This window comes from Lipotes vexillifer, unplaced genomic scaffold (genome assembly GCF_000442215.2).
Source record: "Lipotes vexillifer unplaced genomic scaffold, Lipotes_vexillifer_v1.1 scaffold217, whole genome shotgun sequence".
In the NCBI taxonomy this organism is placed as follows: domain Eukaryota; kingdom Metazoa; phylum Chordata; class Mammalia; order Artiodactyla; family Lipotidae; genus Lipotes; species Lipotes vexillifer.
Window position 1 is genome coordinate 5,144,062 of NW_006788200.1, and position 17,530 is coordinate 5,161,591.

Below are 17,530 nucleotides of genomic sequence, written 5' to 3' on the forward strand. Positions count from 1 at the left end.
TTTTTTTTTCGGTACGCGGGCCTCTCACTGTTGTGGCCTCTCCTGTTGCGGAGCACAGGCTCCGGAAGCGCAGGCTCAGCGGCCATGGCTCACGGGCCTAGCCGCTCCGTGGCATGTGGGATCCTCCCGGACCAGGGCACGAACCCGTGTCCCCTGCATCGGCAGGCGGACTCTCGACCACTGCGCCACCAGGGAAGCCCCAAAGTTTTTACTTTTGATGAAATCCAATTTGTTGATTTTTTTTTTTTTTGGCATTTATAGTTCATGGCTTCCTTGTCTGCTATTTAAGAAACCTTTATCAAACCCAAGGTTACTACTTTTGCTTTCTTCTAAAAGTTGTATCATCTTAGCTCTTATATTTAGGTCTACAATCCATTTCAAGTTAATTTTTTGTACTGTATATTAGGCAATCACTAAGATTTATATCTATAAGGTGTTTTAAGTATCATAAAATACTCATTTATAAATATCAATTGAAGGAAGCCCAATACAAATTTTTATGTACAGTATAGGCACCACTTGATAATTAAGTTCTGACAAAAACAAATCAGTGGACAAAACCTACAGCTAGAAGAAAGAATGGAAGGCAATGTGCTGGAATATTTTTTTTTTTTGGTGGTACACGGGCCTCTCACTGTTGTGGCCTCTCCTGTTGCGGAGCACAGGCTCCGGACACGCAGGCTCAGCGGCCACGGCTCACGGGCCCAGCCGCTCCGCGGCATGTGGGATCTTCCTGGACCAGGGCACGAACCTGCGTCCCCTGCATCGGCAGGCGGACTCTCAACCACTGCGCCACCAGGGAAGCCTGTGCTGGAATATTTTAATTCCTGTTTTTTAGATTACGTGACCATCGCCTATTTCCTGTTTCTTTTTGCTTGTCTACACTCTCAGTGTTTTCTGTAATGAGCATCAACTACTCTGATATCAACAATAAATTAGAATATTAAGAAAAAGTCATTTAAGAGGAGGCTTCGTGACTCCAGGCTGCCTTCACACTGCTCTTAAGTGTATAAATGGCCCCCTTGGAGCACCTAAAAGGCGAACAAGCTTCCAAGAATTTACCCTCTCCCAACCCTGCTCGATACTGCTCAACAGCAGGAAAAGATGAAACAGAGAATGTCCAAAGAGAATCCTCCAAAGGGAATGTGAGTTTAGTTGAAGCCTCTCAATGAAACCAACTACAAACCCAAATGCCATTCTAATAAAGGGGAAGCGTTCCAGCAGGGGTTGGGGGGAGGTGCCCCACGCCGTCCCCCACTGAAGTTGCTTGTCCAGCCGCCCTGACACTGTGTAGCCACAGACCCACGTGCCAAACCGCTTCTCCACTCACTCCACCTCCGAGGGCGAAGAAAGCTAATGAAATTCTCTCGCGGATGCGCTTACTGTCCTGTCTCAGTCCGCTTGCAAAGACAGCCCAAATGTGCAGCCTCACAAGCAGCCCCAGGCCGACCCCGCTGCCTCTCCATGTGTGTGCGTTCCTGACTGACTGGCAGGCGGGATTTACCTCTTGAGCTGCTGCAGAGGCCAGACTGGCTGATGGGATTGCTTGCAGATGTTTCACAGAGAGAAACATTACTTCCCTGATTGATGAATAAATAGAATTGTCAACATGGCCTCCCTGGTCAGAGGGGACCCCTAAAGTGTAATGAGGAAGGACAGATGTTTCATCTGGGAAGGGGTCCAGGGCTCTTAAGAAGAGGTGTGCACTGGGCTGGTACGGGCTGAGTAATTTTGCCTCCCAGAGGGAGGGAGGGGGAAGGCTAGACCCACAACTACAGCCACCACCATTGTAGAGCCTCTCGCCGGTGCAGGCCACCTCCCAAATCCTGATGATGGAGTGGGCATGCCTCTCAGTCAAAGCCTCCTCTTTGGGCTGTTTTTCCAGTGAATGAAGGGTACCTATCATCAGGAATGTCATCTTCTTCCAAGTCCTCACGTGCTGTGAATCACAAAGCGGGCAACAGGCTTCCTCGGGAAGAAACTCCGAAGTCCAGAACAAGAAAGTGGGCAGGGCCCCTGGAGTGAGCTACTTTTTCTCAGGAGCATGCAAATTGAGGGTTTTCTGGCTGACCTTCCAGAATGAATCAGACAATAATAATACCTCTTACCATAATTGTTTTAGTAATTGTAAGGCTGGTTGTCATCATGTGACACTGGACTATGTACCTTACACCCCTCCATCTTATTGACCTCTCACAAAATGAAATACACACAAAATGCCCTAAGCAAAGGATTAGCAAAACTTAACCACTGGTAAACCCTCTCTGCAAGAATTACTAACGGATGTATCCCAGCAAATGGTAAAGAGGAAAGGGGTAAGTACTTTCATTAAACCCATTTTACAGCTAAGGAAGCCCAGATTCAGAAAGGTCAAGTAACTTGCCAAGGTCACATAGCTAGAAAGTAGCCAACCCGGAAATGAGCTTAGAATGGTGTCATTCCCAAATCTATGCTCTTAACCACTATAATTCTGTGGCCACCAGGAGATGCAGGAGATGAGAATTACACTTCCAACACAAGCAAAAAAGTGGTGGTGCTTCCAACACAGAAACAAGGCATGCCCAGAAAAACACCACTGACACCTGGATATGCCCAAATACCAGTGAGGTTGCTGCCTCTGTCTCAAACAGATTTGAGCTTATAAATAAAAATCTCTTGTCTGGGACTTATAGAAAGGGCTGTATTCTAGGAGGAAACAGGCAATGGACTATCCATGTTACACACACACACACACACACACACACACACACACACACACACACAACCTCATGGCTGAACAATACAACACTTTTCCAAAGAGTATTTGGTATTTGCTGCAAAAGAGGCCACATCGTCCCTCCTTCAGAGAAGGAAGAAGTCATGTGTGGCAGGAGAATCTAGGAGAGTTTTTTCAGTATGCATGCCTTAAAAGTATTTTTGAATAACAACAACAAAAAAAATGTTTTTCACATCCCACTCTGCAGTGAACTTGATTTTCCTTGAGGGTAGGAATTAGGGTCTCTTGTTTACCTCTGTAGCCTCAGGGCCTAACACAGGCCTGGCACATAGTAGGTACTCAGTACCTTTCTGTTAAATGACAGGAATGAATGGATAGAATGACGAGGGCAACACATGGTACTGACAAAAAACATAAGCTTTGGAGCTCGACAGTCCTGGGTTTGAATCATGGCTGCCACTTACTAGATACACAAGCAAATGACTGACCCCTCTCTCTGCCTCAGTTCTCTCATTTTTAGAATGAAGACAAAAATAAGTACCAACTTGGCAAAATGGATGAAGGAATTCAAGGATGCAGGTTCTGAGCACAATGCCTGGCATATGCTACGTTTCAGGGGTGAGATCTCTCTTTGCCTCCAGGGAGAACACTCCAGCCTGGGGGAAGAGCAAAGCAAGTTACAATACCTCGAATCTCATTTTTATGGAGACAAAGCTTGACAATGTTTAGGTGACCACAGAGACTAGGTCCGTTGCTGCAGTGCCAGGTTTGCAGGGGCAGAGGGGGCAGGGGCTCTGCTCCGTGCTGTCAGGCTGCTCCCCGGGTGCTGATTCTCTGCTGGACCACAATGCCAAGGATGGGAGCTCCCCACACATGTTCTGTGGAAACCACGGACAGGACTGAGAGACATTAAAGCGTGTCTCAAGAGGGTCAGCCAAAGGGGCAAGCATTGCTCAGACGTCAAGAACTAAGAGGGGGTTGGGACTTCCCTGGTGGCGCAGTGGTTAAGAATCTGCCTGCCAATGCAGGGGACGCGGGTTCAAGCCCTGGTCCGGGAAGATCCCACATGCTGTGGAGCAGCTAAGCCCGTACACCACAACTACCGCACCGCACGCTAGAACCCGGGAGCCACAACTACCGAGCCCGTGTGCCACAACTACTGAAGCCTGCGCACCTAGAGCCTGTGCTCCACAACAAGAGAAGCTGCCACAATGAGAAGCCCGCGCACCACAATGAAGAGTAGCTCCTGCCCTATGCAACTAGAGAAAAGCCCGCATGCAGCAACAAAGACCCAACAGAGCCAAAAATAAACAAATAAATAAATTTATTTTTAAAAAATAAAATAAAGAACGAAGAGGTGGGACAGCACCCATTCTGCATGGTCCCAGGATCGAACTGGAACTAAAGAGCAAGTTATAGGGAAGCAGATTTCAGTGGGAATTGAGTTCCAGAAAGGCTGCTTTCTTTGCCTAAGGTTATGGTGCAGTGCAGGTGAATAGCAGAGAACGTCGCCAGATCTAAGTGTGTGTAACTCTAATGCCCACTGCAACACCTCTCCATCATACAGGTAGTAAAGGGAGAAGGGCGAAAATGACACTAAAGTCACCTTTCTCCCACCCCCACCCCACCCAACTCCATTCTTAAAGCAAGCCTAGAGTCCAGGACTCTCCAAACCAGAAGCGTGAGCAAATCCAAAAGGAGCTTCGAGGAGGGGTGGGGAACCATGCGGCTGACAGGGTCTTGGTGCTCCGGCCGGGTGTCAGGCCTGTGCCTTTGAGGTGGGAGAGCCGAGTTCAGGACACTGGTCCACCAGAAATCTCCCAGCTCCGCATAATATCAAAAGGTAAAAGCTCTCCCAGAGATCTCCATCTCAACGCCAAGACCCAGCTCCACACAACAACCAGCAAGCTACAGTACTGGACACCCTATGCCAAACAACTAGCAAGACAGGAACACAACCCCATGCATTAGCAGAGATGCTGCCTAAAATCATAACAAGGTCACACACACCCCAAAACACACCACCGTATGTGGTAGTGCCCACCAGAAACACAAGATCCAGCCTAATCCACCAGAACAGAGGCACAAGTCCCCTCCACCAGGAAGCCTACACAACCCACTGAACCAATCTTAGCCACTGGGGACAGACACCAAAAACAACGGGAACTACGAACCAGCAGCCTGTGAAAAGGGGACCCCAAACACAGTAAGTTAAGCAAAAGGAGAAGACAGAGGAACACACAGCAGATGAAGGAGCAAGGAAAAACCCACCAGAACAAACAAATGAAGAGGAAACAGGCAGTCTACGTGAAAAAGAATTCAGAATAATGATAGTAAAGATGATCCAAAATCTTGGAAATAGCATGGAGAAAATACAAGAAACGTTTAACAAGGACCTCAAAGAACTAAAGAGCAAACAAACAATGATGAACAACACAATAAATTACATTAAATACTCTCTAGGAGGAATCAATAGCAGAATAACTGAGGCAGAAGAACGGATAACTGACCTGGAAGACAAAATAGTGGAAAAAACTACTGCAGAGCAGAATAAAGAAAAAAGAATGAAAAGAATTGAGGACAGTCTTAGAGACCTCTGGGACAACATTAAATGCAGCACCATTCAAATTGATAAGGGTCCCAAAAGAACAAGAGAAAAAGAAAGGGACTAAGAAAATATTTGAAGAGATTACAGTTGAAAACTTCCCTAATATGGGAAAGGAAAGAATCAATCAAGTCCAGGAAGCACAGAGAGTCCTGTGGAGGATAAATCCAAGGAGAAACACGCCAGGACACCTATTAATCAAACTATCAAAAATTAAATACAAAGAAAAAATATTAAAAGCAGCAAGGGAAAAGCAACAAAAAATATACAAGCGAATCCACGTAAGCTTAACGGCTGATCTTTCAGCAGAAACTCTGCGAGCCAGAAGGGAGTGGCAGGACATATTTAAAGTGATGAAAGGGAAAAACCTACAACCAACATTACTCTACCCAGCAAGGACCTCATTCAGTTTCGATGGAGAAATGAGAACCTTTATGGACAAGCAAAAGCTAAGAGAATTTAGCACCACCAAACCAGCTTTACAACAAATGCTAAAGGAACTTCTATAGGCAGGAAACACAACAGAAGGAAAAGACCTAGAATAACAAACCCAAAACAATTAAGAAAATGGTAATAGGAACATACATCTCGATAATTACCTTAAATATAACTGGATTAAATTCTCCAACCAAAAGACACAGACTGGCTGAATGGATACAAAAACAAGACCCATATATATGCTGTCTACAAGAGACCCACTTCAGACCTAGGGACACATACAGACTGAAAGCGAGGGGAGGGAAAAAGATATCCCGTGCAAGTGGACATCAAAAGAAAGCTGGAGTAGCAATTCTCCTATCAGACAAAATTGACTTTAAAATAAAGGCTATTACAAGAGACAAAGAAGGACACTACATAATGATCAAGGGTTCAATCCATGAAGAAGATACAACAATTGTAAATATTGATGCACCCAGCATAGGAGCATCTCAATACATGAGGCAAATACTAGCAGCCATAAAAGGGGAAATCGACAGTAACACAATCATAGTAGGGGACTTTAACACCCCACTTCCTCCAATGGACAGAATATCCAAAGTGAAAATATATAATGAAACACAAGGTTTAAATGATACATTAAACAAGATGGACTTAATTGATATTTATAGGACATTCCATCCAAAAACAACAGAATATACTTTCTTCTCAAGTGCTCATGGGACATTCTCCAGGATAGATCATATCTTGGGTCACAAATCAAGCCTGGGCAAATTTAAGAAAATTGAAAACGTATCAAGTATCCTTTCTGACCACAATGCTATGAGACTGGATATCAATTACAGGAAAAAGTCTGTGGAAAATACAAACACATGGAGGCTAAACAATACACTACTAAATAACCAGGAGAGCACTGAAGAAATCAAAGAGGAAATCAAAAAATACCTAGAAACAAATGACAATGAAAACATGACAACCCAAAACCTATGGGATGCAGCGAAAGCAGTTCTAAGAGTGAAGTTTAGACCAATACAATCCTACCTCAAAAAACAAGAAACATCTCAAATAAACAACCTAACCTTACACCTAAAGCAATTAGAGAAAGAAGAACAAAAAACCCCACAAAGTTAGCAGAAGGAAAGAAATCATAAAGATCAGATCAGAAATAAATGAAAAAGAAATGAAGGAAACAACAGCAAAGATCACTAAAACTAAAAGCTGGTTCTTTGAGAAGATAAACAAAACTGATAAACTATTAGCCGAACTCATCAAGGAAAAAAGAGAGAAGACTCAAAACAACAGAATTAGAAATGAAAACGGAGAAGTAACAACTGACACTGCAGAAATACAAAGGATCATGAGCGATTCCTACAAGCAACTCTATGCCAATAAAATGGACAACCTGGAAGAAAGGGACACATTCTTAGAAAAGCACAACCTTCTGAGACTGAACCAGGAAGCAATAGAAAATATGAACAGACCAACCTCAAGCACTGAAATTGAGACTGTAATTAAAAATCTTCCAACACACAAAAGCCCAGGACCAGATGGCTTCACAGGTGAATTCTATCAAACATTTAGAGAAGAGCTAACACCTACCCTTCTCAAACTCTTCCAAAAAATTGCAGAGGGAGGAACACTCCCAAACTCATTCTATGAGGCCACCATCACCCTGATACCAAAACCAGACAAAGAGGTCACCAAGAAAGAAAACTACAGGTAAATATCACTGATGAACATAGATGCAAAAATCCTCAACAAAACACTACCTAACAGAATCCAACAGCACGTTAAACAGATCATACACCATGCTCGAGTGGGGTTTATCCGAGGAATTCAAGGATTCTTCAATATACGCAAATCAATCAATGTGATACACCATATTAACAAATTGAAGGATGAAAACCACATGATCACCTCAACAGATGCAGAAAAAGCTTTCAACAAAATTCAACACCCATTTATGATAAAAACCCTCCAGAAAGTAGGCAGAGAGGGAGCTTACCTCAACATAATAAAGGCCATATATGACAAACCCAGAGCCAACATCATTCTCAATGGTGAAAAACTGAAACCATTTCCACTAAGATCAGGAACAAGACAAGGTTGCCCACTCTCACCACTATTATTCAACATAGTTTTGGAAGTTTTAGCCATAGCAATCAGAGAAGAAAAAGAAATAAAAGGAATCCAAATCGGAAAAGAAGAAGTAAAGCTGTCACTGTTTGCAGATGACATGATACTATACATAGAGAATCCTAAAGATGCTACCAGAAAACTACTAGAGCTAATCAATGAATGTGGTAAAGTAGCAGAATACAAAATTAATGCACAGAAATCTCTGGCATTCCTATACACTAATGATGAAAAATCTGAAAGTGAAATTAAGGAAACACTCCCATTTACCACTGCAACAAAAAGAATAAAATACCTAGGAATAAACCTACCTAAGGAGACAAAAGACCTGTATGCAGAAAATTATAAGACACTGATGAAAGAAATTAAGGATGATACAAATAGATGGAGAGATATACCATGTTCTTGGATTGGAAGAATCAACATTGTGAAAATGACTCTACTACCCAAAGCAATCTACAGATGCAATGCACTCCCTATCAAACTACCACTGGCATTTTTCACAGAACTAGAACAAAATATTGCACAATTTGTATGAGAACACAAAAGACCTCGAATAGCCAGAGCAATCTTGAGAAAGAAAAAGAGAGCTGGAGGAATCAGGCTCCCTGATTTCAGACTATACTACAAAGCTACAGTAATCAAGACGGTATGGTACTGGCACAAAATGAGAACTGTAGATCAATGGAACAGGATAGAAAGCCCAGAGATAAACCCATGCATGTATGGTCACCTTATTTTTGATAAAGGAGGCAAGAATGTACAATGGAGAAAAGACAGCCTCTTCAATAAGTGCTGCTGGGAGAACTGGACAGCTACATGTAAAAGAATGAAATTAGAACACTCCCTAACACCATACACAAAAATAAACTCAAAATGGATTAAAGACCTAAATATAAGGCCAGACACTATAGAACTCTTAGAGGAAAACATAGGCAGACATTCTATGACATAAATCACAGCAAGATCCTTTCTGACCCACCTCTTCAGAGTAATGGAAATAAAACCAAAAATAAACAAATGGGACCTAATGAAACGTAAAAGCTTTCGCACAGCAAAGGAAACCATAAACAAGATGAAAGACAACCCTCAGAATGGGAGAAAATATTTGCAAATGAAGCAACGGACAGAGTATTAATCACCAACATTTACAAGCAGCTCATGCAGCTCAATATCAAAAAAACAAACAACCCAATCCAAAAATAGGCAGAAGACCTAAACAGACATTTCTCCAAAGAAGATATACAGATTGCCTTAAAGCACATGAAAGGATGCTCAACATCACTAATCATTAGAGAAATGCAAATCAAAACTACAGTGAGGTATCACCTCACACCAGTCAGAATGGCCTTCATCAAAAAATCTAAAAACAGGGCTTCCCTGGTGGCGCAGTGGTTGAGAGTCCACCTGCCGATGCAGGAGACACGGGTTCGTGCCCCAGTCCAGGAAGATCCCACATGCCGCAGAGCAGCTGGGCCCGTGAGCCATGGCTGCTGAGCCTGCGCGTCCAGAGCCTGTACTCCACAATGGGAGAGGCCACAACAGTGAAAGGCCCGCATACCAAAAAAAAAAAAAAAAAAAAAATTACAAACAATAAATGCTGGAGAGGGTGTAAAGAAAAGGGAACCCTCTTGCATTGTTGGTGGGAATGTAAATTGATACCGCCACTATGGAGAACACTATGCAGGTTCCTTAAAAAACTAAAAGTAGAACTACCATATGATCCAGCAATCCCACTACTGGGTATATACCCTTAGAAAACCATAATTCAAAAAGAGTCATGTACCAAAATGTTCATTGCAGCTCTATTTACAATAGCCAGGACATGGAAGCAACCTAAATGTCCATTGACTAATGATTGCATAAAGAAGATGTGGCACATATATACAATGGAATATTACTCAGCCATAAGAAGAAACGAAATTGAGTTATTTGTAGTGAGGTGGATGGACCTAGAGTCTATCATACAGAGTGAAGTAAGCCAGAAAGAGAAAAACAAGTACCATATGCTAACACATATATATGGAATCAAAAAAGAAAAAAGTGGTTCTGAAGAACCTAGGGGCAGGACAGGAATAAAGACACAGACGTAGAGAATGGACTTGAGGACACGGGGAAGGGGAAGGGTAAGCTGGGACGAAGTGAGAGAGTGGCATGGACTTATATATACTAACAAATGTAAAATAGATAGCTAGTGGGAAGCAGCCCCATAGCACAGGGAGATCAGCTCGGGGCTTTGTGACCACCTGGAGGGGTGGGATAGGGAGGGTGGGAGGGAGGCGAAAGAGGGAAGAGATATGGGGATATATGTATATGTATAACTGATTCACTTTGTTATAAAGCAGAAACCAACACACCATTGTAAAGCAATTATACTCCAATAAAGATGTTTAAAAAAAAAAAGAAAAAAGCAAGCCTATTGGGGGGTGTGTGTGTGTGTGTATGTGTGTGTGTTCTTGCTTTACGTATTTCTGTAGGACTGAAGGCAGATGTAGCCTGAATTCAAAGGCTCCTTCTGCCATCTGTAAAAGCCTAAGCCCACTGAATGCTGGGAATGGGTGGGGAGGAAGGGACAAAGGCTTTAACAGCCCTGAAGAGGAGGGGAGAGACTTCTCCTGGGCTGGAGAAATAGAAAGACACACTCTCAGAATGAATGGTGGCCTAGTGGTCTTGAGGCAGCAGGACGCCACATCAGTACTCTCGACCTGGCAAAGACACCCACGCCCCAGGGAGCATGGAAGCAGACAACCCCCAGCCCCGCCAACCTCAAGGGACCTCCAAGGATTATCATAGGGAGGATGTCAGTGGCAACCAGAAGACTAAAGGTACAGCCCCTGTTTTCTTAGCTGGAAGCTTCCTGGATCCTGAGGTCACCCCAGGAGGAGGAAGGGCCACCATAATCACCAGGAAGGGATTTTCTGTTCATCTGCTCAGATGAGGACTCAGTCAAAAAAAGTTGATTCAAAGGAAATTAAGATATTAACTCTCTTTGCAAATATGTGTTTGAGATTCATACCACAGCAAGAGTTCTTATACCACGTATCATATAAGACACAGATACAAACACCTGCTCCCCCTCTCTCCCTTGTCCCCCAGTCAGAGATCAGGTACCCCAGATCTGCTGGCTGGAGAGTACCTCACAGCCTGCAGCTTACCTGGGGAGCAGGTGCTTGCGGCTGACACACAGTGCAGTCTGGTAGTCCTGGGTCACACACACCTTGTGAGGGCTGCATTTCACCTTTAGGCAGGGGTCTTTGGATGGGTCCAGAGCTGAGGCAAAAAGAACATGAAAAGAGGAGTTAGGACCTCCAGGGAAATTTAATTTCTATTTCTACTCAAATAAACAAGAGGGAAATAAAGAGACCATGTGTTTGCACCCTGCACTGTTTACTTAGGCTGGTGGGGATTGGAATGAAAACCCACACCGGGGGCGAATTCTGTGTCTATTCCACGTTGTTTTCTTCAGCATCAGGAGAGTGATTCTTCTGTGCTTTGGGGAGTTTCACTGTCTTCATCTTGGCCAGGAATTACTTTTAAAAATCCTTTAGAATCTTGTATGTTCGGAGGACCAAAGGCCACATTTCCCTCTTTGGTTATTTGTCTGCTATTGCTTTTTATGACTTTGTGCCCAATTTTACTTATTTCCTACAATAGAAAGTCCCAGAGGACAGAGTTTTTTGGCTTCAGTTCCATCAACACGGACTGTGAGCACAAAGAAGCCTATTTTAAGTTTTGTGGAGAACTTCAGGATGCACAAGACAGTTTTGAGCCACACAAACTTATGATATAAACAGGTGGGGGGAAAAGCTGGCACATAAATATTTATTGTGCAAGGGAGAATTAGATAAGGGCCATGACAGGCATATAAAATGATAACAGAGGTTGAGCAAAAAAGAGAGATCAATTTCTGGGGCAAGGATTAATGAGGCATTAATATGTGAATTGGATCTTAAGGGATGGGCAGGATTTTAGAAAGCAAAGCTAGAAAAGGCAATCTAGGCAGGGCGGCCAGCACACTCCAAGGTAGACAGGCGCGGCTGGGCAATGCTAAGATATTCAGTCTGACTAGGAAGTGGGCTTTGTGGGTGGGAATAATGAGGGCGGAGGTTGATTCGACCAAGTCACTGGAGAAGGGTCTCCAAAGCCAGCAGATCATACCCTGAAGCATTTCCTAGAACAGGCAGGGCAGCGGGCCCCTGGCTACGCAACACTCCACAGGCTGAGGTGTACACGCTCATCAGGGCAGACAAGAGGCCACAGGAAATCCTCTGCAAAACAAAAACAACGGTGCCATCTCCCAGCTCTGCGTCCTAAAGCCTATCAGGTGGTCAATCTGTCATAACTGCTCTCCACAACCAGGCGAGGTCATGCTCCCCATGCAAACATTCAGTTAAACAAATCGGGGTCCCAAGCAGGGACAGCAAAACTGCTACAAGAAATAGGGCTTCCCTGGTGGCGCAGTGGTTGAGAGTCCGCCTGCCGATGCAGGGGATACGGGTTCGTGCCCCGGTACGGGAGGATCCCACATGCCGCGGAGCGGCTGGGCCCGTGAGCCATGGCCGCTGAGCCTGCGCGTCCGGAGCCTGTGCTCCACAACGCGAGAGGCCACGACAGTGAGAGGCCCACGTGCCGCAAAAAAAAAAAAAAAAAAAGTTTTTGTAAAAAAAAAAATCAAGAGACTATGCCTAACACAGAGCAGATACCCACGGGACGTTAATTTCATCTTTCCTGCCCACATACAAAAACCAATCAAGTGTCAACTGGCATAGGATATATGTCCAATTAATTTTTTCAATAATTTTTACAAAAACTTTTTTCAAAGGGAAAAAATAAAACAAGAATGAATTAATTTAAGCAGAAATTTGTCAAGCTGAAAAACATCAAATTCAAAAGCCAGTTAATTACAGGCTTCATGTAAGCGTTTTTTGAAAGTAATTTTATTTTTTAAGCTCACTGCTTGGTCTCAATTAAGGTACTGATATTTTAATTATCGTAATTGTTTCTGAACTTGTTTTTCAGTATGAGTTAATTTTTAATTAGCTACGTTGATTTGAAAATTCTGAATCAAGACTTTTTGCTGTCTTTGGGCACATCCTTCAAGCTCACTGTCAAACAGTCATAATACCTGGAACAGCAGAGCAGGGTACCACCTCAGGGGTGCTAAGATGAGAGAATGTTCCATTTTGTGGGCTGACCAAAGGGTCCCCGAGAGTCACCTGGGGGTGTGACATATGCTTGGGTTTATTCCGTTAATATTTGCAGAGCATCAGTTCTGTGCAGGCCCATTTTTTCAGGCTGGAGGCTGCCACTTCTAGAGTGAACGAGATGTCATTCCTGCCCTCCAGAAGCTCACAGCTCAACAGGGGAGACACGCGATATGAGGGTAAGTTCTGTATGTTATGGGAGATGGGGGAGGTACCTCATCCAGCCTTTCAGTGGGTTAGGTGAGACTTCCTGGACAGACTGCTATCTATGGAAAAGTGGGTTTAACCCAGGTAATAGGATGAGGAAGAACATGCTGGGTAAAAAGAAGCTCCCATTCCAGATGTAAGAGAAATTGTGGCAAGTCTGGGGAATGGCAACATTTCATCAGGCCGGCAGCAGGCTGGAGCAGGGGTGGTGTGAGACACGACTGCAGACAGTGGCAGCATCATCATGGGGGGCCTTGAAACCACAATGAGGACTCCGGGGGGGGGGGCCGGGGGCACCAAGTTCCACAGTGACGTCAAATATGGCACACCCTCCCATGCTGAAGTTGGTGGAGAGGGGGTAGGAAGAGAGAACCCTTTATACACATCTCACATGGAAACTGGTCCTTTGATTAGAACAGACACACTCTACACCACGCGTACCCTCCAAATGAGAGGGGGTGCCGAGTGGAGGGCCCAGTAGTCAACTCTTAGTGCCCCCTTTCCTCCTTTGAGGAACCTCCGTGACCCCTTTTCCTGGGGATATTAAGCTACCTGGGGAGACCAAGAAGCAAAGATTTAATCCAAAAACACCATGTGAACTCGTGGTCCACTCCTGTGACTTGTGGAAACTTCCTCTGACAAAAGGTCACTCAATCTTCAAAGAGTTGACAGATTAATGACTGTTTGTTGTCTCCTCCTTCCTTTTAACGTTGCTCTCTGCCCGAATCGTGCTCATGTGAGGTTCATCTGAAGAGTAAAAACGCTCCCACTGATTCATTAGGAGTGACTTAATGGAAGACTGACCAAGAAATTACTCCAAACTGCTAAAACCTTGTCAAGCTGAGATCCCAAACATTTATGACGGTTTGTCTGTCCCCATGGTAACCCGTGCATGCATCTCGCTTCCCCCCACCCCCTCCGGAGGGGCTTGTTTACTAGCTCATGACAGAGCCTCACAGAACACAAACCAGAAGATTCCACCCAAAGGATTTTGCTGGAACCATAGAGGAATGGCAGCTTGGAAATCTTCCATCACTGATCTCAGCTTTCAAATCCAGGGGCTGGCCATGTTCTCTGAGGCCAAACAAAGGGGCCTGTGGGCCATGCGCCTAAATAGGACAGATAGGTGAGTGATATAGAAGGCTGAATGTGTGTGTCCAAGGACTGGGAGATGCGAGTGGGTGGGGACATAGGACAGACAAGGACAAAGGGATAAAAAGATGCATCTGACCAAAAATACCCTCCTGGGAAGAGACCTTTTCTTCCCCCTTCAAACCAAGGGTCTGAAGACTCATTTTGTTCTGTTAAAACTAAAAGCATCCTCTCTCTTATATTTGTGTGTGTGTGTGTGTGTGTGTGTGTGTGTGTGTTTGCAGGGGGTGGTGTAAACTATGAAGAGCCCTTTTGGAGGGCAGTTTTTCAACCATGTCCTTAAATGATAATAACCGTTAAACATAGGTAGATAGGTATTTATTATATCGTTCCCTCAACTTTTATATATATATGAAAATTTTAATAATAAATGGAAAGAACAGAAAAAAGAAACAGCCTATGACCTAGCAGGTGAATGTGTTAAGCAAAAACATGTATCTTAATGATCTACAATAAGAGGAAATTATAAACAGCTATATCCATCTATATCCATCTGCTCAGACTGCCACAAAATACCAGAGATTGAGTGGCTTGAATAACAGAAACCTATCTTCTCACAGTTCTGGAGGCTGGAAGGCTGAGATCAGGGTGCCAATATGGTCAGTTTCTGGTGAGTGCTCTCTTCCTGGCTTGCAGACGACCACCTTCTGTGTCTTCACATGGGTTTCTCCAGGTATACTCAGAGAGTGACTAAGCTCTCTTGACACCTCTTCTTATAATGATACCTATCCTACTGTATCAGGGTCCCACCCTTAAGACCTCACTTAACCTTAATTACTTCCTTAAAGGCTCCATCTCCAGAAACAGCCATAGTGAGGATTATGGCTTCAACACAAGCGTTCATTCCATCACACCATCTACAGGGAGATGGTTACCTTAACTACAAGACGTCCATTTATGAGATACTGTCCACCTACTATAAAGGAAGAAGTAGGTTTATATGTATTAACATAGGTAGATGTTTATGGTGCATTAAGTGAAAAGGGAAGGTAAAGATGAGAAAATTGATTTGAAAAAGATAAGTAACTTTCTGACAATACATGGCTAATAAATGGCAAAGCCAGTACTCAGAACCAGGTCTGTCTACATCAAAGGAGATGTCCTTTCCCTCTGCTATCGCGCTTCCCTTGAAAAGAAGCACCAGCCCCAACCTCCACCCATTCATACAGAGGACATCCTCCTGAACGTCCCCTACCTCCTGGGGCCATCCCTGCAACAAGCTGTGAATCAATTCAGATGCCCTATGGCTGCGGGCCACCACCACTGCAGCCTGTCACTGAGTAGTCTAGAAACACTACCCCCAAAAGGCAGAGTCTCCTGCTTCCTGGAGAATCTCTACAGCAGGGAGACAATGACAAGTCATGACCATCGCTGGAGGCAAGAGCAAGTGTCCAGTCTTGTGAGAGTATATGGCACTTCTGCCTCTGAGACGTAAGAGTTAAGGATGCCCTATGCTGGGCTACAAGTAATAGCAGTGGCAGGGAAGAGCTTTAATCCCCTGCTCATGTGCAAAGCGAGACATTATGAGCAACCACCGATAAGTCCCACATGGCTAATTTACACATCCTGATCATTAGAAACGAACGTGTTCAGAAGGGTCTACCAGGGCAGCTGTGACAATAGGCGCCATAATATCACAGGCCACGAAATGTTATTAGCCTGGCCAGTCAAGGCTCTTTCTCAAAGCTCTCATCCCACACCTTGTCCCGTTCCCCCAGCCGCTCTGGGATGGTGAAAGCAAGGACGCTCACTCTGCGTTTTCACCAAGAAACTGATTTCCCTTCAAAAGTGGGATGGAGGAGAGGAGAGGAGAAGAATTAAGTGGAAAAAAGGGAAGAAAAGAGCATTTTATTACATAAAGCATCACCTCGGCAGGGGGTTGACAGAGACGGTAGCATCCACCGACCTGCAGAATAATGCACTATTATTCTAATTCACCACTGAGGTGACTGATATACAGATCAGTTTAATATAAATTTACTAAAAAGGAAATTGCCACAGAGATGTTAAGCAACTTGTCTGTGGTCACACAGTGGCTAAGTCTGGATTTCAATCTAGGTGAGTCTCACACCAGAGATGATACTTGGGGCCACTACACCACTCACACAAACAGCTTATGATGGGGGTAAAAGGCATGACTACAGTGCCAAGCAGCAGCATACAGAACCCCTGTGTCCACCTCCCCCAAGAATCATGTCACCCACAGGATCCCTAAGAGAACTTCTCACTGTGAAGAAAACATTGTACCAACTGAAGTCAAAGCCAACTGCTTGGATGTGTAAATAAACTTATGTGGTTTTTATAATGAATACAAAAGTCAAGTTTCTTTCCAAGGCAATGCTGATGTCCAGTGAACTTAACACTCTCTCTCTCTGACATAAGAAACAACGTGGAACAAGTGAACCTCATCGTTCCTTCTGTGAGTGGGTTTTGTGAAGCAACTATATGGTCCATGTCACTGGGGAAACGCAGGATGGCTGGCGGTGACATGGGACAGGACCAGGCAGCATGATCAACGGGACCTGAGAATAGTCACAACTCTCAGCAGAGGGACAAGACACCATGCACAGAGAAGTCTTAACATTCTCATCCATCAAAATGGCCAGAATTTATTAAAATGTTGTAATAGTTGAAGCACTTGGGTTCTATTTCATTGTAATTGACAGAAATTATTCATAAGACATTTATGAACAAAGGAGACAGAATTACTTAAGACCAGTTCCATAACCTAAGAAAATAAGAGGATACAAAAAGCACAATAAAAATCAAATATTTCCAGGCAAAAGCCATACTTAAAAGAGTGCTATAGCTCACAAAGTCTATCTTTTGTACCTGCTCCTCAATTAAAATTCCTATAAAACACATAGCTTTCCTCAGAGAACTAACTCCTTTGGTGCTAATGAGCATGATTCTGCCATTATTCTGCAGCCGTAGTAAGAACGTGGAAATTCAGAAACTCCACTAATTTCCAAAAAAATAAAAATTAGTGCACCTAGAAGATTGCCCAAGGGTTTGGATCAGAGAGGTGTGAGTTTGAGAGGAGAGACACAGAGGGCTACTTCCTGCTTATGT

At 44.0% G+C, this 17,530-nt stretch overlaps 1 protein-coding gene across 2 annotated transcripts in view; it reads right to left on the bottom strand.

The window, feature by feature from the left end:
• The window catches only part of SPOCK1 (SPARC (osteonectin), cwcv and kazal like domains proteoglycan 1), a 569,954-nt gene that overhangs the window by 166,695 nt on the left and 385,729 nt on the right, over positions 1-17,530 (bottom strand). For both annotated transcript variants that reach the window (XM_007461396.1, XM_007461395.1), the window contains one exon: positions 11,051-11,165. In XM_007461396.1, coding sequence (XP_007461458.1) covers positions 11,051-11,165 — 115 coding nt within the window. The remainder of the gene's footprint in view (positions 1-11,050; positions 11,166-17,530) is intronic.